Source organism: Panicum hallii, chromosome 6 (genome assembly GCF_002211085.1).
Source record: "Panicum hallii strain FIL2 chromosome 6, PHallii_v3.1, whole genome shotgun sequence".
Taxonomy (NCBI): Eukaryota; Viridiplantae; Streptophyta; class Magnoliopsida; order Poales; family Poaceae; genus Panicum; species Panicum hallii.
Window position 1 is genome coordinate 5,178,853 of NC_038047.1, and position 21,195 is coordinate 5,200,047.

General features: G+C 45.3%; 1 protein-coding gene, 1 long non-coding RNA gene and 1 pseudogene across 2 annotated transcripts; all 3 read left to right on the forward strand.

Moving 5' to 3' along the window:
- The first annotated feature begins 6,142 nt into the window (after positions 1-6,142).
- On the forward strand, positions 6,143-9,406 carry LOC112897177 (zinc transporter 4-like). Its single transcript, XM_025965419.1, has 3 exons — positions 6,143-7,121; positions 7,901-8,050; positions 8,624-9,406. The coding sequence occupies exons 1-3, from the start codon at positions 6,213-6,215 to the stop codon at positions 8,927-8,929; spliced, it is 1,365 nt and encodes a 454-aa protein (XP_025821204.1). The 5' UTR covers positions 6,143-6,212; the 3' UTR covers positions 8,930-9,406.
- A 1,873-nt stretch (positions 9,407-11,279) lies between these two features.
- LOC112897750 lies at positions 11,280-19,261 on the forward strand (annotated as a pseudogene).
- On the forward strand, positions 11,447-15,915 carry LOC112897751. Its single transcript, XR_003229736.1, has 3 exons — positions 11,447-12,678; positions 12,788-13,672; positions 14,065-15,915. It is a non-coding gene; the product is annotated as an uncharacterized LOC112897751 (long non-coding RNA).
- Positions 19,262-21,195: the final 1,934 nt, after the last annotated feature.

The window sequence follows — 21,195 nt, forward strand, 5'->3', positions numbered from 1 at the left end:
GGAAGAGCATACCAGCATGGGCCACGTCCTTGGGCACAGGGGATGGATGAGATTCTTCATAGATATAGGATCCCAAGTGTTCACATCTCCAAAAGGTTGTTCTTCCCTAGAAACATTTATATATTCCAATAAAGAAGCATATATATAAAGTCAGTGGATATTCAAGGTAGAGTGACCATTGTCTGGTGCAAAATCCTACACTTAGCCCTCTTTAACTGCAAACTACCAAGCACCCACAAAACAATTTCTAATGTAAATTTGGATGGGTGGTGCATTTCCAGATGAAAATTAGTTTGAGAACCCATGCATAGTAGGGAGGACAACATGGATCCTTATTCACTGGCTACAAATGACAGTTGTGATGACCCATGTGCGTTTTAATGTTCTTTTTGTTAGTGATTTTTGCAAAGATTACCCACTCCAATTCTCGTAAAAAATACTAGGGCCTATGTTTGAGCTTCTTGGCGCGCTCGGACCATCGACTAGAAGCTAAGCAATATAGTTAATAACTAGTAGTTTTATTGTGATTCTTGTGTACTCATGAGTGAATTTTTATTTCTATAACTCTCTACATACAGAACTGTACATAAAAGCTAAAACTCTTACTATGTGTCAAACGGTAGGACATGATGATGAAGTTATCTAAGAATTATATTCCCTCAAAATTTCCATGAAGCTTCTTTATTTCAATATGAAACCCTGGACCATAAAGCGTATAGAGGTTCCATTGCCGTGGGATCGGACCTAATTAGCCTCTAATGGGAGTTATGTTTCGATCAAAGTGTAAGATATTCTTGAGGAAAGCAGATTCTGGATGGCTCATTTACTTTCAGTTTTCAGTTTGACATACAACTGACTTATGAGTTATGGCAGGCAGTCTACGTCTGTTTTGTTTGAAGTATATACCTTAATCATGTAGTCTCATCATAAGCATACCTCACAAGATAGAGCAAAACAGCACCGTTAAACTTTACTGCTATTTTTAATTAGATTATTACCGTCTTACGAACAAAGTTCTAGGCCAGTCTGCAGAATAAGTATGTTGTGCGCAACAGATAGCCTAAAGAGTGAATGTGTGGAAAAAGTGTGAGATTATGCGGATGTCGTCATAATGCTTTTTTGCATCATATGTTGGATGGTTGCCATTTGTTCCCAAAAGCTGAGAGAACCTTACACAAAGAATCAAACGTTCAGGCTCCAGTCAACAGATTCTATAGGGAAAAAAGGTAGCATTATGCAAGTGATTAATATGCAACTTATTACATACATATAAAAGCATTCCAACCTAGAACAATTTTTTGAACACCAAACCAAAACGCATGAGACACCAAGTGAACATTTGGATTATGAATCTACTCAATCTTTTTCATATAGCACTTAAAGAGTTTGGTTCCATCAATGCCTTTAGCAATAAAAAAATTTGAGATATCATTGGGTTATAGAGTATTTAGTAAGAGTTTTGACTCGCTAAGTCGAGCTCCAACACTGATGTACAGTTCCAAGATTTTTGGAAATAGGTAAAACTCTTACCTTTTCAAGAAAGATTAGTTATTATTTATATAGTTTTCTGTACTCATCCAATCAAACAAGGCTTCTAACTCTAGAACTGGTTGAACCACAATACTTACAGTGATTAACTAAAATAATTGCTGGCAAAACACGGATAATCTAGCTACACTTCTTCTATTAGTTTAGTAGGAGAAAAAGTCCCGCCATATATAGGAACAGCACAAAGGATATGACATTTAAACTTTATTATTTCGTCAAGATTGCAAGCTGCGTATTCCAAGAAACTGTAGTTGGAATTGATACATGGTATATATTGATTATTCGTCGCAACAATAAATCGATACATCCTTTTTCCACATACGCATTGCATTGCGAAGTTGCCATCCACTGCATAGCCACAAGTCTATCTTACTAGGGGCCATACTCAAGAAATAAAGTAGGAGTACCCCAGTTGTGGTATGTGTAAAACATGGTAGATACGGCCAGCAGATCCATCTTGGCATCACACAAGCAGATGGTTAAGGTGTCTCTTTCGCATCTTAGCACGACTCGGTTCTAGAAAAGCAAGATCCAGGACGTGTTGATACTTGCTAGGACTCAGGAAATCATGGATATCCAGCTCAATAAACAACATGCGTAATCATATCTGTCAAGATGTTCAATCATTCAGAGACAAGAACTGAAACTGAAAAAATTTAGTCCTTTTACAACAAGAACACAGACCAGCCAGTTGTTGCCTAAGCAACCGTCGATGCAAACAAAGTTTCCATTTCAAACAATTACGTCACTGGATTCGTAATTGAAAGTGTCTTGTCTCCGCGAGGTATTCGTGTCTTCCTATAAAGAGGCTATGTTGATTTGATAAACTAATCCCATCCGGGCCCTTTCCCAATGTAATTAAGATGCCCAGGTTTGTTAAACAACTTTGTCGAATTCATCTGAGTCGCGGGAGGGGGTACAGGACATCATAATTTAATCTTGCTAAGAGAATCAAAACTATGGTAAATATCCAGAACATTTCTGAAACCCAGTCAAATTATGGCAAAATATGGTGCTGTCCGATTTCAAACCAAACAAACCCTCAAATAATACAACCAAGTATACGTACAGAGGTATTGCAGACTTGCAATAGTGTGCTAGCTCCACGCTCCCAGCCGTAAGAAGCTGAGCAGTATGGGGAAACAAAAGGAGAAAGCATTTGTCGGTGAAGTTAGACTTAATTGAGCGCTCGGCCTTATCAAATGAACCTAGAAAATTTGTGATGAAATTTGTGGGAGTTGTGGCAGCACCGCAGCAGGGGCCTTCTACACGTTCCGATATTTCTTTCTTATAATGTAAAAGACGAACTAGCGAATATGTCCGTGCATTGCAACGGGATCCAGCTAGAAAAATTATAAAAATATAATACTTGTGCCAATCTCCACTATTTCTAAATTCCTTGGTCCGTTTTGGTCTAAAAATCATAATACATGTTGTTCTCTCTGGCATGTTGATTTATAGATTTCAGATTCATTGCGAAGCACTTGTACATAAAGAGAAAACATGTGAAACCTCATAATATTTTTTCAGACACTAATCTCACGTTGCGTCCATCAGTACACCTTGTTACAAAAAAAATCCCCTGCAGATAATGTTTCACAAGACACCATCAGCTAATCCTGCTTTGATGTCCATCTTATACGTACAGGAGGAATTGGAGTCATACAGGAAGAACAAATGACTCATGTACTTGCTTGTATCTAATGGTAGTCCTAGCTAGAAGTGTCTTGGACTTTTAAGAAATTGACTTGGTCATCGTCACTTGATGTACACTTACTTTCTGCTCGGCTCTGACATCGTTCTTGTGCTCGAGATCGAGAGAATGTTTTCCCGTTGCCGTTGCTGTTTGCATTGTTCTGCACGGGGAGGCCACGGTCAGGTCTTATACGGTAATACGGACGATTTGCCGAGTCACAATGGAAGCCCGTGCTCGATGCAATCGCGGAACTCTCGCCTCTCGGTAACCAGGGATTGGTTAGGACAGACGAAAATCGATGGACCAAGGCAGAACACATGACGGATTCGTTCCTTGCTTTATAATTACTGTTTTTAGTTGGATTATTATTTAAGAAATCCTTGAAGCACGTATCACTGTTTTTAGTTGGTCTGTCTGCTGAATCCTTGAGGACTTAACTTTTTTAAAAGAGAGGTAACGCTCACCTAGTTCACTAGAGCACATATGACTGTTTTTAGTTGGACTATTATTTAAGAAATCAAAATTTAAGAAGGGTGTATCTGTCATGGGCAATAGATGGATGGGCGAGAAGTTAATTAACATGAATAAGAAGGTGTTAAACTACTTCGATGTTGTCATGATGCTTTCTTTGTTCCTTGTCTCGCAAATGTCCATCTTTCGCTCTAAAAAGCCTAGAGAACCCTACAAATACGTTTGTGACCAGTCATATAGCGCATATATGGAAGGATCAAGGATCAAACTTGCCATGAGGACCCTAAGGCTAATCACAATGGGGTTTCATGGCGAGTTTCATGGCATTAATTACCATGACACATCAGCATTTTTGATGATGTGGCACTGATTTAATGAGGCTGCTAACTCGTTTCCAAGACGTTGGAAATGGCGTGAAACGACCACTGTGACCGTCGTTGTTTCATGGGGTATCCCGTGCGCCAATAGATCAACTAGCATTTAATTACACTGGTTAGCTTTGAAAACAGTGAAATGAAACTCTCCATTGAGCTATAGTGTTTCATTCATCCCCCAAGCTGATGTGGCGTTTTTGGAAATAGGAATACGAAACCTCCTATTGTGATTAGCCTAAGAGAGACGGTAGCATTGTGCAAAGCAATCAATTAATGTGATAGATGCTAAAACAAGATATTCAACTAACCCTGAGATAATTTTTCAAATCAAAGAAGTTCCGCAGTGCATATAAACAAAATCGATCAGCTTGTCATACTACATTAAAGTTGAAATTTCGACTTTAGTGTCACATCCAGTGTTTTGAAAAAGAATAGATATTATTCCTTGTCTCCAACTCCAAGGCTAATTAAGGAGTGCATACCAACAATTTGGCTCCACAATCCATGGTCCATATATGAGTGAAAATTTTATGTATTAATTTTCAATAATATATTTCTTTGGTTTTATAAACTGATTAGGCTAAGCTACCTATCGTCGATAATGAAAAAGAAACTGTCATCACCAAGCAGTATGTGTAAAACACAAGGTGAACACCACTAAAAAACACACACACAGAGTACATCCGCGGATGCTTATGACCCACTAAAGCAATGGCAGCAAATTACCGGAGCCTGGGCAAAAACACACTTACCGATTGTTCTTGAGGAAGGCTGCTTTTGGATTACTATGACCTAGAGCTGCCACCGTATCAGTCAAAAGAGCCAGGTGGACCGGCCGATTTAAGCGACAGGGGCCAGAAGCCCAACATGAATAAAAGAAGAAGAAGAAGAAGAAGAAGAAGAAATTGCCCTAGCTACGTGCCCCAGAGGATAGACCGGAAAGGCGAAGGGAAAGTGGGCAACAGCTGCCTAGCCTAGCCGCTAGAACGCGCCGGGGGATGACGACATGGTGTCAACACCGGACACCCCCCAAACAAAAGCAGGGGAAAAAAAAACCCGGGCCCACCACACCACGGCTCTTCCTTGATCGTCGCGTTTGGTTTCTTCAGCTTTGAGGACACCAGCTAGAGTGGCGGTTTGCCTCGCTGCTTTCCTAATTGCTACGAGGCACAGTTCATGGCTGCGCCGTCGACGTTTCCCAACCTCTGTGGCTCGAGACACGTGCATGCGTGCGGGTCAGCCTGCCGCTGGGATTACAGGGAGAAAGCAAGATACTATGCCACGAGATGATACTGACATTCCAATCCTGCCATCAACGGTTGCCGTCTTTACTTGCCATTTATTACTCATTATCATAATCGTGTGTCTGGTCGTGCTACCGTATTTACGTACTAGGCGAGTACGTCGACTGACTCTTAAATGACACGATACACGTGGGGTGGGACGGCGCGGTAGCGACGAGGAAAGAGGCGTTCGGATCCAAGTGCTAATACGTAAAGTATTAAATTTTAGCACTAACTTATCCAAACAACAGCGCTAATATGGTGTACTAAACTCTAGCCAAGACTTAAAAATATTAGCATGGGATATGAGTGCCAGTAGATGTTAAAGTTTAGCATTTAACTTTAGCCCATCTAAACGTGACCATAATCAAAAGCATTTTCTTAAATAAAATTTAACGCAAAGGGTGAAAAGTGTGCACGTGTCCCAAAAGAAAATACCTTTCACGAGGAATGTTGTACTAGTAGCAACTTAAAAAAGGAGAAAAATCTCTAACCTCCTTTTATTTGCAAAAAGGAAACTCATTTTTTTCTAGCATAAAACCCTCAAATTTTGCTGTGGGCCCCAAGCGCGACAGAAAGCAGCAGTGACCCGCTTCCGAACAAACATGAGAAACGGCCACGGCAACACCAACGCTAGCTGTTGCAGTCTGCGGAGAGCATCTCACGTCTCACCTCAACGGGCTCACGGCTGCCTTGCCCGCCGCCGATCCGACGGCCGCCGCGCGCGCCAGCTCAGCTCAGTCCGGCGGCTGGGATTTTTCGGCGACCACTCCACTCCAAAGCGGCGCGTCAGAGGCCAGAGCAGCGAGCCAGAGATGCAGGAGTGAGCATGAGCTCACCATGTCACCACGCCCGCCGCGCGCGCCTGCGTATAAAGCCCGGCGCGCGCGCGGCGCCGCCTCCCTCCCTCCCTCGCCACGCGCACGCCCACGCCCGCGGCACGCCTCGCCCCGCCACGCGATGGACGCCGGGCGAGTTCACCTCCGCCTCCGCCTCCCCGTGCGGTGGGCGCGGCCGGCGGCGCTGGTCGTCGTCCTTGTCCTCCTCCTCCTGGTGGCGACGCCGCCAGGGGTGGGCGCCGCCGCGGCGCCGGCGGCGGGGTGCGAGTGCGGCGGGAAGGCGGCGGAGATCAGGGAGGAGGACGCGCGCGGGGCGCTGCGGCTCAAGCTCATCGCGGTGGCGTCCATCCTGGCGTCGGGCGCGACGGGGGCGCTGGTGCCCGTCCTGGGCCGCTCGGCGCCCGCGCTCCGGCCCGACGGGGACGTCTTCTTCGCCGTCAAGGCGTTCGCGGCCGGGGTCATCCTCGCCACCGGCATGGTGCACATCCTGCCCGCGGCGTTCGACGCGCTCGCGTCCCCCTGCGGCGGCGGCAAGGGCGCCGCGTTCCCCTTCGCCGGGCTCCTCGCCATGTGCTCCGCCATGGTCACCATGATGGTCGACTCCGTCGCAGCCGGGTACTACCAGCGCTCACACTTCCGGAAGGCGCGCCCCGTTGACGACGCTGCCGAGGGGCAGCACCAGGGCGGCGGCCGCGGCGCCGCGGCCGGGGACGAGGAGGGCGCCGCCGAGCACGCGGGCCACGTGCACGTGCACACGCACGCGACGCACGGCCACGCGCACGGGCACGTGCACGACCACGGCGGACACGGGCACGCGCACGGACACGGCCACGGCGGGCCGGCCGCCGGTGCCTCGCCTGACGATGCCTCCACCGTTGCCGTGTCGATCAGGCACAGGGTCATCTCTCAGGTGAGCCTCCTTCCCTCAATAGCGGTTCAGATAAATCACTCCCATTTTTCTGGTTCCAAAGGAAAACACAAGAAAAACATGGAAAACCAACAAATCTGGTATGCTAATGATCAAAACATTCCAATTTTGATCGAGACAGGATATATAAACAAAAAGGCATGACCAGCTGCTTTAATTTGGCACCAATCATTTCGATTTTCGAATGCTCCACTTCTTGAACAATAACAAATATGTAAAAAAAAAGAATTTGCCTTATCAAAGCAATTCCAGTAAATTTTCTCTAAACTTAATCTATCGGTACCTACATGGAACTAGGAGTGAACTTCTGAAAAAAATAAAATATATGTATAATTTGTCTAAAAAAAGGCTCTGATACATCACAATAGCAGTTAGCAGTCTAAACTCCAAACAAGCTGCTTCTCTATGTTTATTATCAAAAGTCTGAAACCATCAGAGGTACTCTCAATCCTCATTCTCTACCCCAAAAAGAAGGCTCATTCTTGGGCTATTTGATTGCAAATCAAATCAGTACTCCTGATAAAGACAATTCAGGACATAGCTCTGATGGTACTCCGAGGCTTCTCTGTTGTCTCCATCCGAGACAGGGGACGTTGCCCCTACCGTTCGTGCTAAAGGCAGAGCATACTGCTGCGGACAAGAGGAACAAAACAATGCTTTCTTTCTCAGCCAGTCAGCCGCACAACCGAGCCCCTCTTTGCAGATTCTTCGATCAACTTGGTATTAACAAATAACCATCAGTCAAATCTGTGGCCGCGCAGGTTCTGGAGCTGGGGATCCTGGTGCACTCGGTGATCATCGGCGTGTCTCTGGGGGCATCGCTGAGGCCGTCGACGATCAGGCCTCTTGTTGGAGCTCTCAGCTTCCACCAGTTCTTCGAAGGCATTGGCCTCGGCGGCTGCATTGTTCAGGTATGGTAGAGGTGCAGACATGGATGTGGTTTTCTCTGTTTACACTGAAGAGCGACCACTGTAAAAAAATATCTAGAAGACGCACTGTACATAATCAGATACTAGAAGACACATAAGAATCATGTCAGCCACAGGAGGGGATGCCCCATTACAAAAGGTGTGTGAAAGCCGACAGAGATATTTGTAGTGAAGAAGAGATATGACTTATCACTAACCACATTGTACAAAATTAGGAGCAAGAAGTAGGGCCATCAACTAATGACACAATCATGGTTCCTAACTCCTAAACTGAACAGTTACTGCTATTGTGCCAATTTAGGTGTATCAGTTACAGTTGCTTGCTAAGTTCAAGGATAACTGGAATTGACAGTTAGAAGTTGGCTTTATTGGGTGGGTTTCAGAATAGTTACTCAGTCTGTCAGTCACCTTTAATTTCCAGTAAGAACAATTCAGATTCAACCTGTAGCTTAACTAGCATCTTGGACAGAACTATTTCATCATTCGATGAACAGAAATGAAAAGAAAAAAGATTCAAAATCCGAATACTAGCTAAAATAGATCTTATTACTGCAGGCAAAGTTCAAGGTGAGAGCAACCGTGATCATGGTGGCCTTCTTCTCCCTCACTGCTCCCATGGGCATCGCACTGGGGATCGCGATCACATCCAGCTACAGCAAGCACAGTGCTACCGCTCTCGTTGTCGAGGGGTTTTTCAATGCAGCTGCAGCAGGGATTTTGATATACATGTCCCTGGTTGATCTCCTAGCAGCAGATTTCAACAACCCGAGGCTGCAAACAAACATGAAGCTTCAGCTGGCAACTTACCTTGCCTTATTCCTCGGTGCAGGACTCATGTCCTTGCTTGCCAAATGGGCATAGATAGGCAGATACATCTTCAGAGCTGCTGAGGACTGTAATTCTGCGCATTGTCGTTCCTAAAGACCCCGAACGCAGTTTACGATCGGCGGGGTTTATTTTGTTGTAGCGTTACAGCATTAATTTCAGTAGAATCTCCGTCAACCAGAATTGGTACACAGTGAGGTATAAAGAAGGCCTGAATGTGACCAAGTTCTAGAGTTGAAGGACATTGCTAGACAAGTCAAAAAGTTCAGCACAAAATATGAATCTTGCACAATGATGTGCTTCCATGAGGATGGCACCAAAATAGATGTGTATAGAAGAATGAAGTGGTGGTGGCGAATAGTTGTTCTCGAATTACCTTTGGAGCTAAAGAATTGTAAAAACGCCGACTTCCTTTTGGAGTCAACGGCAATGTACATAGTTAGCTAGATTCCTCCTTTTTGCTGGGTTAAAACTCCATGGAATTTATTAACTGAAGAATGTATTTAAACACAATCATGATCTTATTCCCCTGATAAGCGTAATTGTTGATTCGGAAAGTGAAATGTGAATTGGAGATTTTCTTAGACATTCATATTTTCGTCAATATGATTTAAACCTGAATATTTCAAATCTTCTCTTAAAACTTTTCCATAACAATCATGGTTCGTTTTGGTAGTCATGTTGGTTGCCTCCAGGAAATTGACAGGCTTGAGACATATGCTCCTATATGTAGCTTCACAAAAGGCTTGCAAGCGGACTCTAGTCTGGTTGGCTAGCTCATTGTAGAGTAGAGCTAGCAGCCACAATTCGAATCCCCATGTGTATAGATTTAAGCCATCTCACATGGCCGATAGTTTAAACTGTTACACCGAAAGGTTTGATTTGATTCTCCATCGTAAACAGCATAATGCTGTATTACGTAGACTTTTAGCTGTTGACATGCATGTCAGGTAGAGTTGATGCATGGTTCTTTATGCTCCGCAGACTTGACTAAGGAGAATATCATATGTGCAAAGGAATTCGGCCGCGCAAGCTGAGATCAGGAGACAGAGATACCCGGAACCTTGGGAATGGGAGGAAGAGGCAACGGGCGTGAGCTGCCTGCCTCCTTGCACAGCCAATGGCTAACATTAGGAGAACAGAACATGATGCTTCCTCACTTTTGGTTTAACTTTTGCTAGATTTTTTTTTCTTTTTGGGGAACTTTTGCAAGATTTAAAATCATACGTAACGCCTTTCCCAAAATGTTGATGTTCCAGTGGGCGTCCACTTAATGCCGTGTGTTTCCAACACTGAATTCTTGCTGTGACCTAATGTCGAGCAGTTTATTCCTAGACAACGCTCCAGAGTGACACGGAACTCCTCTAAACGGCTAGTTTTGGCACTCCAGTGACCTAATTGTTTGGGCCGCTTCTTTCCCCAGCCAGGTTCGCTTTCTGGGCCTGTCGGGCTTTACTTCTGTTTTTCTCCTTCCTCCTCTGTGTAAAAAAAATCTAACATAGTCACACTGATAATTTGCTGGTATGGATTGTTGTAGATTCTCTATTGTCATCTATACTAAATCATGTGAACTGTTGTACTCTAGTCCTCCCACTATCAGTAACATGTTTATCTTTTCGTTCCTTTTACCTTTTTTTTAAATACAGTACAGACAAGATATAAAGTATTTTCTGAGACTTGTGCAAGATATACCTCATGGAAGCACATCATTGTGCAAGATTCAAACATTAGAAGGGTTTTTTTGAACCTTGAAATGCAACCTTATAAACAGAAATGAAAAACGTTTATTTGAACCTTGAAATGCACTCGCACCTTATAAACAGAAGAAGAAACGGAGGGAGCTGAGTACTAAGATAGATGAATAATAACAAACGAGCTTTATTATTAAAAAATGTGGTAATTATAGATGCCTTAGAGGATAGATACATAAATAATAACAGATGAGTTTTATCATTGAAAAAAAAGGTTATGGTAAAGATGAACCTCACACACAGAGGACGGTTATTTGCTGTCGGCTGCCTTACAGGAGACAAAGGATAGGATCAAGCTTCACAAGTGAAAGGACGAGTGTCATGCTCGCTCATTAGTAGCTACCTTGTTGAGACCTGCACTGATGATTTTTTCTTCCAAGCTTTATCATGGAGTGGACAGTTGTGCCAGCGAGAGCCATCGGCGTCACTGCCGTCGCTGCCACACGGTCGTGTCTAATTGTACGAGGTTAAGGAAGAACAGTGTCTCATCCTCATCTTATTGCCAGGCCTGGCCCTGCCCGCACCAAGAAAAAACTGGGTGCGCGAGCCAATGCAAAAAGTTTCAGAGCCCCGGTGCGCTCGGCTATAATAGAGCGCCAACCTCTCCGCCGTCTCCGCACCTGGGTGCACGGCCGACGACGACGCCCGCCGGCAGGCGGCAGATGGCTCCGACGGTACGTGCGGCGGAGGAGGAGGAGTCGGAGCAGGCGAGGAAGGTGGTCGGGCTGGCGGCGTTCGACCCGTCCGGCCACCTCTCCCCGCTCGCCATCTACCAGAGGTATGCACTGAGCAAACACGCACGTCTCGTTTCTAGCTGAGGTACCTTCCTTCATCCTAAAAACAATACAATTCTAAATTTAGACTGGATAAAAAATTTTAAATTTATTTAAATCTCTACTACTAAGGGCCCGTTCGGATCCACCCCCAAATAGCAAAACGTCAAATGGTAAAATTTTTGCTCCTGTCACATCAGATGTTTGGACGCTAATTAGAAGTATTAAATATAGTTTAATTAAAAAACTAATTACATAGATGAGGACTAAATGACGAGACGAATCTATTAAGCCTAATTAATCTATAATTAGCAAAATTACGGTAGTATTTGCCCTTTTGCACTTTGGGGTGTTTGGATCCAAAAGTGCAAAAAAAAGTGCAAAAGAGCAAAAATTTTGCACTTTCTGTTTCTCTTTCCCGTTCATCCGAACGCAGCCTAAAAAGCACTTCCCGTGTTTCTGCCGGCAGAATCACGGCCCGCCTCTCAGCCCCGCCCCGCGCTTCCCGCCCACGCGACTCCCGATGGTTCCTCGCTCCCCACCCCGATGACCTCACCCTTGCTCCGCCACGCCGCCCTCCCCCTCCCGCCGGCCTTCCTGAGACGGCCCGCAATCCCACAGAAGAACACCCCACCGCCTCAGCTCCCAATCCGAAGCCTCCCTCCACCGCCGCCACCAACCTCTAGGCTTGCGCAGGCCAAGTGGGGAGCAGAGCAAGGCGGGCGCGTGGCAGCAGCGGTCCTCCTGCTCACCGTCGTCGCGCCGAACTCCCCGTTTGCTCGAGCCGCTCGCCCCCGGAACACCGACATCGCGACGCAGCCCTCCCCATCGCGCCGCCGCTGCGCGCAGCCGCGCCGTCGCCTTAGCACACCCGTCCCCCCGCGCCGCCGCCGCCGCGATGTCCAGCTGTCCCAGCCCTGTCGCGCTACCGCTACACCGTTGTCCCACCGACCCACGCCGACCGACGTTTCCTCTCCCAATCACGGCCTCCCCCACCCGTCGTCGTCGACGCGTGACGCTGTGGCCGCAGGATCTCCGCGCGCGGAGGCGGCAGCGCGGCGCCTCCGGCCTCCCCCGGCGCGAATCCCGACTCCCTCCGCCCCGCCGTGAATCCGCCGCCCTGCCCCGATTCTGTGAATCCCTCCTGTTCCCCTGCCTGCTCGCCCTGCTGCTCCTCCGCACCGTGCTTGACCCGGACCCCGACGCGGCCGCGCTGCTCCCCCTCCATTTCCGGCATGACGGCACCTTCAAGATCCTCCAGGTGAGTCGATCGCTCAGCTCAGCTCAGGCCCTTACTCTCCGCTCCCTCGTCTCGATGTCGATGTTGATCGATCTCACTCGCTGTTGGCTGCTACTGCTGCTGCTGCTAGGTGGCGGACATGCTCTTCGGGAACGGCGCCGCAACATGCTGCCTACGTGGCGCCGGACGGCGGCGGCGCGCACTGCTCGGACCTCAACACCACGCAGTTTCTGCGCCAGGTCATCGAGGCGGAGAGGTCCGACCTCATCGCCTTCACAAGTGCGGTTCTGTCTCCTCCTCCTCCTCCTCAAGAGCTGCACCTCCTCCTCCTCGGAGCTGCAGTTGTTGTGCTCCAAAGCTTGCAGCCTTGGCTAAGCAGCTGAGCTAGCCTTGCCGCACTCATCTCACCTCGCTAGGTTGCACACACTAGGATTGCAGGCGAGGTGGGGGAATTCGATTTGAGCAGCGCTGACCTCGTGAGTGGATCGGAGGAGCCGAGTTTGGCCACCGCCGAGCTCGATTATGCGTGGAGGAGCTCAATTTGGTGGTTGTCGAGCTCAACTCTGCACAGCGGAACTCGATTTCGTGGTCCTCGAGCTCGGTCAAATTGTGAGCTTGCTCCCGTGGGCGAGATTGCAAGCAGGATATGTCCCGCTTCCGCCCAATCACATATAGATGCAGGCATGGCCGTTGGTACTGCCCATATATAGTAGTGGCAATATATAACAATCAGTTGACACAGATGGGGATGTCAAAGTGGCATGAAGCAGCTTCAGTGGCGCAAAACCATCTTCATGGCAGCACATAGCAGCGGTGGAGCTGGGTCATCATCAAGGCGGCGCTTAGCAGTCACCGCTGTGGATCAGGCTGTCATCAAGGCTGCACTGGGGAGCCGCAACAGCGGCTCTGAGCCATCGCCCAATAGCAAGCACAAGCAGCTGTCCAGCAGCAAGCTGCAACCTGCAAGCATAAGCAGAGCTATTGCAATGGTGTTGTACATAGACGCAGCATTAAGGTTCTTCACTAACTGATGTTTGTTCCTGGCTTCCTGCTCACAGTTGTACTGCTTTGTGATATAGATTTCATGCAAGACTAGTGACTTTCAAAAAAATTTTGCTCAATTTAATTGAGCCGTGGACATCTTTTTGAATTTGTAAATTGATAATATTTCTTTGTCTTATGCCCGTGCATCCTCTATGTTCGATAAAATGTTTGAATGTGTTTTCATTTTTTTAGAAGGATTTAGTTTGGATGCTAAGTAGGGCAAATTGGGGCTGATATTTTCTTAACTGCAAAACATGTATCCTTACCACTTGACTGAAGTACTCATTACTCATCAATTTTTTTGGTAATTTGCTAGAGCAAATGGCTTCTGGCCAGCTCATGCTAGAATGTATTCTTCTGCAGGTGGATAAGGAGATGAAGGTGAAGCAGATGGGGAAGGAGCATGTGCCAATAGCACATCTGACTTGTGCCTAAAGGATAGCAGGTTCGGAGTTCTCTTCTCTTCTTTTAATCTGATTAACCATTTTGCTGATGAATCATTTAATAATTATAGGTACCAATTGTGAATTTCTATCAGATTATCATGATAATTGAAATTCTATAATTTATACTGCAATTAAGGCGCAACATATTGCGAAACATAATATATAGGGTTAATTTTTGATATATTCTTTCTTTCTCAATTACTTAGCAGTGCCTAAATTATATCAATGGTTGCAAGATTGATCAGCCACGTGCAACTAAAGAAAAGTCTGTTGCATTTGGTACTCATAATTCTCTAACATGTAGTGCTGAGGATTTTCCTTTAAATTCCATAACTGTTATTAGCTATTTCTATTTTCCAGCTGCAGAGTCATGCTTTCATAATAGATAATTAACTGAGAATGTACCATGAAGTGCACATAGGTAATTTGGTCCTATATGAGCTTATATGCAGATCGATGCTCCATTATTTCACTAAAAGCATTATTTTATGGTCTCATATTCCTACCATCTGGAAAGTTGTACAATGCGTCTTCAGAGCACTTCCATTTCAATGTATTCTTTTTTACCCTTGTATGTACATGATATAGTTATTTGTTAGAAAGAAGTGCATGAAACGAATTTGATCTAATTGCTAGAAGTCAACAAAATTTGAATGATTATAGTCTGATTCTTCAACTTTCGGAGCACTAGCTTTTCAGATAAATCTGGGACTATGGTATGAATAAACTACATGGCAACACTAGCCTACATGAACTTATCTGAATATGTTTTAACTTCAAAATTGATTATATAAAATGATTCTTTAGGATAGATGTAGTAGATTACTTTTCCTACAAGTTACATGATCCTATTTTTTTCATGATGATAATCAAATGGATGATTGGTCAAGTCAAGATTTTTGCTTGGAAAGTCGAACAATAGTTTACCAACAAATACTAACAAATGCTACTATCACATTTAGCAGCACAGCTTGTGCGGGTTATGCGGTTATCAAGTAGATGATTGTTTTCATGCCTGCATTAGCTGTCTGCATACCACAACCCTTTGTTATGCTACAAGGAACACTGCTTATTACCAAGTAGGAGGATATGGTTCATATTGGTCCTGAGTGATTGATGCATCTTACTGATCAGTATCAGGCTGAGCTAACTGCTAATTTCCTCATGCTTATATGGAGAATTTGGATTGTTAAAAATAATATCTTGCACCGTCGGGTGCAAAAATTTCGATAGATGGTTTTGTTGTCTTTCTAACATGCTGTATGGAATCACTATATCAAATCCACCAACTGTGATTAAGCAGAAAAGTAGTGCAATCTGATTGGGACTGAAGCGCCAACTGTGATAAAGCAGAAAAGCCATGTTCAGAGATGGATTCCACAAGCTACGGATACTTTCAGGATTAATGTTGCCGGCTGTGGGAATCATCATTAGGGACCATGAGGGGAAACTTAAACTAATAGCTTGGAGAGGATTCTATTTCACTGCAGGGACCAAAGGAGCCTGAGGCTACTGCATGATGGAAGGGTATTTGTTTGGACTAACGCTGGCATGATGTCCCCGTGGTTCTTGAAACAGATTGTGCAAAAATAGCAAGCAAGCTCCAAGCGACATTGCTGGACATATCCTTAGTGCGCCCCTTGAGGAAAGGCGACAGCTAAAGCATGAGTTAGATTTTATCTTTTTCTTCTATCTTCCAGAGTGCGTGAGAACTCCTATCTGTAATGATATTTTCTTAACATTAATAAATCTCTTATTCTGCAAAAAAGTTTGTTCGTTGAAATATAAAGTTTGTTTTTAAGGTTTAGAAATTTATTAGGAATGCAGTGCCAATTGATATTGGGGTTGCAAACTTAGGCTTCTATTATATTGCCCGTAGGTTGGAGAATGGACAATGAGATGGATATATCATAAGACAAATTAAACAAGTTAGGGTGTAGTTCGTATTCTAGGGAGTATGTATGAAGGGTCACGTTTGTTCATTAAAAATAATTGCAAAATTCTAAAATATTTGGATTGGTTGCATATATGATAATATTATTTAACGTAATATGTATACTTTATTGTTACATGCTGTTGCAAATATTTTATATGACAAATATTAATGCTCATATATGAAATTGATTTCACCCGTAGCAACGCACGGGTATAAAACTAGTTTATATAAAATATTGTTGATATTTATGATTCCAAATAGATACCCTATATTCCTATGATAATACAGTTCACGGTGAATCTAATTATTTGAGCTAGGGAAGTGGCGAATCTAATTATAATTATATGACATTATAGATAATATTAATTATATATATGTGGTCAAAGTTGAGATAGATTGAGTTGGTAGAAAGTTAGAATTACATTGCAAAAGTAGTCGTTTGCGTCTTTCAACTTTGCTTCGAGGGTCAAATCCATCCTTCAACTTTAAATAGACCAATCATCTAATCCCCAAACTTTTGGTTTTAGGTCAAACTCATCCTTATCCTAATGTGGCTCTCCATATTAGCATGTGAATAATGCAAAATGTCCTTTTTTCCCTTTGGCTTCTTGCTACCCTCCTCCACTTCCACCCACGTATCATTGCATAATTTACTTGGATCTATAATTCTTCTATCAATGGAATAACTTAGGCCACCGGTTTTTTCTAGTATTTAAATTAGATAGATTAATTTTAAATTCTAGCACTTTGAGTACATTCATTGAAACTGAGGGGAAGAAGGAATGAAGGGTAAAAAAGACTTTTTTATTAGTTTCATGCCAATATAGAGAGCTATATCAGCACAAGGACAAGTTTGATCTAGAAATAAAAGTTGAGGAATTAAATTGGCCGATAGTTTACGGATAAACTTGATCTACGGGTTAAAGTTAAAGGACTAAAATGCCTATTTTGCCTATTACATTCTTTCTAGACTAAGAGAGTACGCGCTAAGCAAGCACGCATGTCTGTTTCTAGTCATATAGAGAGCTCTACACAGTAGGATGATTATTTGGCGCAGTATCATGGAACACTCCGGACGACCATAAGGAATGGATGGTCCAGATATGCCGAACTCTGGAGATGGCAGCAATGTAAATTTTCACCTCACATATAGATGATCTTTTCTTTAGGAATTGGCTTTTGAGTTACTTGATTACGAACATGTAGCTTTCTACTGCGTGTAATGATGTGGACCGATTCCATCTTCTAAAGAAGTATGAAGCAAAAAAACAAATACTTGTATTAGTTAAAAAAACTAAGGGACACTCCCAAGTGGTGGACGTGTAAATAAGCATAGACGTAGGCACTTACCGGCATTCATACACTTATCTTTACTATTTCTAAAATAAATAATAATTTCTGATCCGTCAACCAGAATCCTAATTGGAATCTGGACAATCAATACCTCGCGCGGTCACGGCACAGTCTATACATGGATTGGAAGAGCACAAAGTTGGTAGTGTCATATAGGCGACCGACGCTCTCGCTGAATCATATTTAACATTACAATATAATAATGTATGTATTAGTCTTCTGCTACGTACGGATATATTCGCTAGTTACTATGAATACATGCATATGTATCCTTATTCCTTCCACTATTATGAATGTATGCAATAGATTGGAATAGAAAATCTGAGATTGATGAAGTCACGCCGCCATAGATATGACAGGGAGATTTTGGGCGGGAAGGCTGGTGTGAGCATTGAAAATGAAAGTTCATGTTCATCCTAGGGGACAACAAGAAAGGGACTTGAATTCTTTATATGTAGGTTAAGGGTCTGTTCGAAAGAACTAAAGTTGAATGCTAAATTTTAGCATATATTATTATTCATACATATGTTAAAGTTTTTATTACTAAAGTTTAGCCCACCTTATTACCCTTCCCATTTGGATACACCAGTGCTATAGTTTAGCACTTTCACCAATTAGCATTTGGATCCAAACAAATCTAAATCAAATAATTTTTTTATATGCATGCAGGAGGACCGGAACCAATGATGTGGCGATCAAGGTCCTGTATTGTGGGATCTGCCATTCTGACCTGCACACAATCAAGAACGAGTGGAAGGACACCATCTACCCCAGCGTCCCCGGGTAGCCAATTGCTTCTCACCGATTGATGTATACAGCATTTGTCTGAACAAGATGATCCCCTACCCCGGACGCAGGCACGAGATCGCCGGAGTGGTCACCGAGGTGGGCGCGAGCGTGGCGAGGTTCAAGCCCGGCGACCGCGTCGGCGTGGGCTGCATGGTGAACTCGTACCGGTCCTGGGACCGCTGCGCCGGCGGCTTCTGGAACCTCTGCCGCGGCGTCGTGCGGACCTACAACCTCGCCGACCCGCGGGACGGCGCCGCCGCCGCCGCCACCCACGGCGGCTACTCGAGCGCGGTGGTCGTGCACGAGCGCTTCGTGATGCGGTTCCCGGCCGGCGTGCCGCTGGACCGCGGCGCGCCGCTGCTGTGCGCGGGAGTCACCGTGCACAGCCCCCTGCGGCGCCACGGGCTGGGCGCGCCGGGGAAGTACGTCGGCGTGGCGGGGCTGGGCCACGTCGCCGTCAAGTTCGCCAGAGCGCTCGGGGCGAGGGTGACGGTGGTCAGCTCGTCGCCGGCGAAGAGGCGGGAGGCGCTGGAGCGGCTCGGCGCCGACGCCTTCGTCCTCAGCAGCGACGCCGACGAGATGAAGGCTGCGGCGGGCACCATGGACGGCATCATCAACACGGTGTCCGCGAACATCCCGTTGACCCCGCTGCTGGGCTTGCTGAAGCCCAACGGCAAGATGGTGCTGGTCGGCATGCCCGAGAAGCCCTGGAGATCCCTCCCTTCGATCTCATTCTCGGCAAGATGCTTGCAGCTATTCGATCGTTTATAGATCGAAGAGATTCGCAGGATCGGAATTGTCTCATGCGTGTAGATGTATTTGTGCAGAGAACAAGATCCTGGCCGGGAGCTCCATCGGCGGGATGAGGGAGACGGAGGAGATGATGGAGCTGGCGGCGGAGCACGGCGTGACGGCCGACGTGGAGGTGATCGGCGCGGACTACGTGAACGAGGCCATGGAGCGCCTCGCCAGGGCCGACGTCAGGTACCGCTTCGTCATCGACGTCGGCAACACCCTCAAGGACATATCTGAGTAATAGAATGGACAGGTACTCAGTTAGTTCATTGTGCGTCAATGTGCAAGCAAGATGATCTGATTCGATGATCATGGAATCCAGTGAATGTGTATTATTATTACTAAAAGTCTGATGACGTGAATACCCTCATCGTCAGAATTTGTACTATGGATTTCTACTGAGTCCTGATAAATTTGATGGCGAAGCAGGATCTGCACAAGTCCCTGCTAATGCATTAGCAGCTGAACAACGAACTGAAATGCGAATAGACTTGTTTCAGCCATGCTGATCAACAAAGAAATCCAGTGAACTAGGCGTATCATATCCACGCAATGCTGGTGATCTGGCTGGTATTTCATTAAGATTATACTCGAACCGCACAGAAGAGCTGTCGAATGACGATTATATATTTTTTCTTTTTTAGAAAACAAAAGAGACCCAGACTACAGCTCGATCAATGAAAACAACAAGCTAACAAAATCTGAAAATATTAAGAGTCACGCGCGTGTGTGGGAGCCAAAGCATCGCAGAAGGGCCGGTTTAGTCGCTGCAAGTGGACCTAGGTACCTGTTCTTCTTCCTCCTCACGACGTCGGCCGGTTTGGGACAGGAGAATCCATCGCCGCCGGACATAGGGGGGCACCTATCTGTCTTCCAGAAGACTCGTACCCTACACATCTATAATCAACAACAGCGCAATATAAGGCTTGAAACGACCCATAAACCATATCAGTTTGGACAGCCGTTTGCTTAGACAATCAAACAAGAGTACTGGGCCACACTGTTAGATAGCAATAGGAAGAGATGAACCTTGCCAGATGACTATGATCAGGCTGGTAAAAAATATTATTTTTCTCTAGCACCAGTAACGTCTTAACAATGTTGATATCCACTTTTGCCTAACAGCTACAATATTCAACATTTTGAATTAGTATGTCTAACTTTTTTAAAAATTAAATTTATCATTTTGGATAAACTAATTCAACATTTTATATGGAAATATTGAAATAGGGTATCTAGAATGTTGAAGTAGTGTATCTAAAATGTTGAAGTTGAATATGTAAAATGTTGATATTTAAATTTTTTAAAAATATAGACATATTAGAGCTCATTTTGTTAAGAAAATTGTAGTAAACACTGTGGTTTAAACGGAATTAAAATCGGATGCAGCATTAGAGAGAAAATTAACTTTCCAAAGTTAGCAGCCAACCTCAACCTGCTAGCTGTCCTGTCCTTCCAGCATGCCTGCCCTTGAGGCTGGACAAAAAACTCATGACTCGCTCGGCTCGGCTGGTTGAAAAATATTAACGAGCAGAGCCCGGAGCCCAGGTGTTTTATCGAGCTTCGCGAGCCGAAACGAGCCAAGAGCCAAATACTAAGCCGGCCCAGCGGCCCAGCCTGAAACCCCAGCTTCCTTACTCCCAGCCCCCTCTCCCTTCCCCTGGGCGGCTGCGCGACTCCTGACTCCCCCGATTGTTGGAGTTCGCCGGAGAGACGCTGTCGATCACAGCGCCGGCGAGCTCACGGAAGCGCACAAACTCAAGTGAACTGGAACACGACGAACACACGAACACGGTCTCGTTTGTCGCAAACTTCGCACTGTTTTTCACCCTTGATTATTGCTTATATAAAAAAGGTTTACAACTAACCAGAGGCCATTTCCCCTGACATGCACGCCACGCTCTTCATCGGCGAGTGCCATCCCAAACGCCTGGAACATGGCGCACGACGCGTTCCCTCGTGAACCTAGCGCGAGTCAGAGCTCCACAGCCTGCATGGCCTAACAACCAGCCATGCGCTACTAAATAACTAACAGAACGTCCTGAGCACAAGAATTATTCAACAAATCTCCTCCTAAGTCTTGTGCAAGAGTACTACTTACACTCTTGAAGGCCGATCTTGGTACAGAGCTCCAGGAACTTGTTCTTGCAAAGGGGCTTTGTTAGAATATCTCCC

Bases quoted from the DNA above. Each gene is read 5' to 3' on its own strand.
- LOC112897177 (XM_025965419.1), top strand. From the start codon at position 6,213: ATGTCACCACGCCCGCCGCGCGCGCCTGCGTATAAAGCCCGGCGCGCG. The intron at 7,122-7,900 runs GTGAGCCTCCTT...GTGGCCGCGCAG, and splicing joins GGCACAGGGTCATCTCTCAG to GTTCTGGAGCTGGGGATCCT. The intron at 8,051-8,623 runs GTATGGTAGAGG...TTATTACTGCAG, and splicing joins TCGGCGGCTGCATTGTTCAG to GCAAAGTTCAAGGTGAGAGC.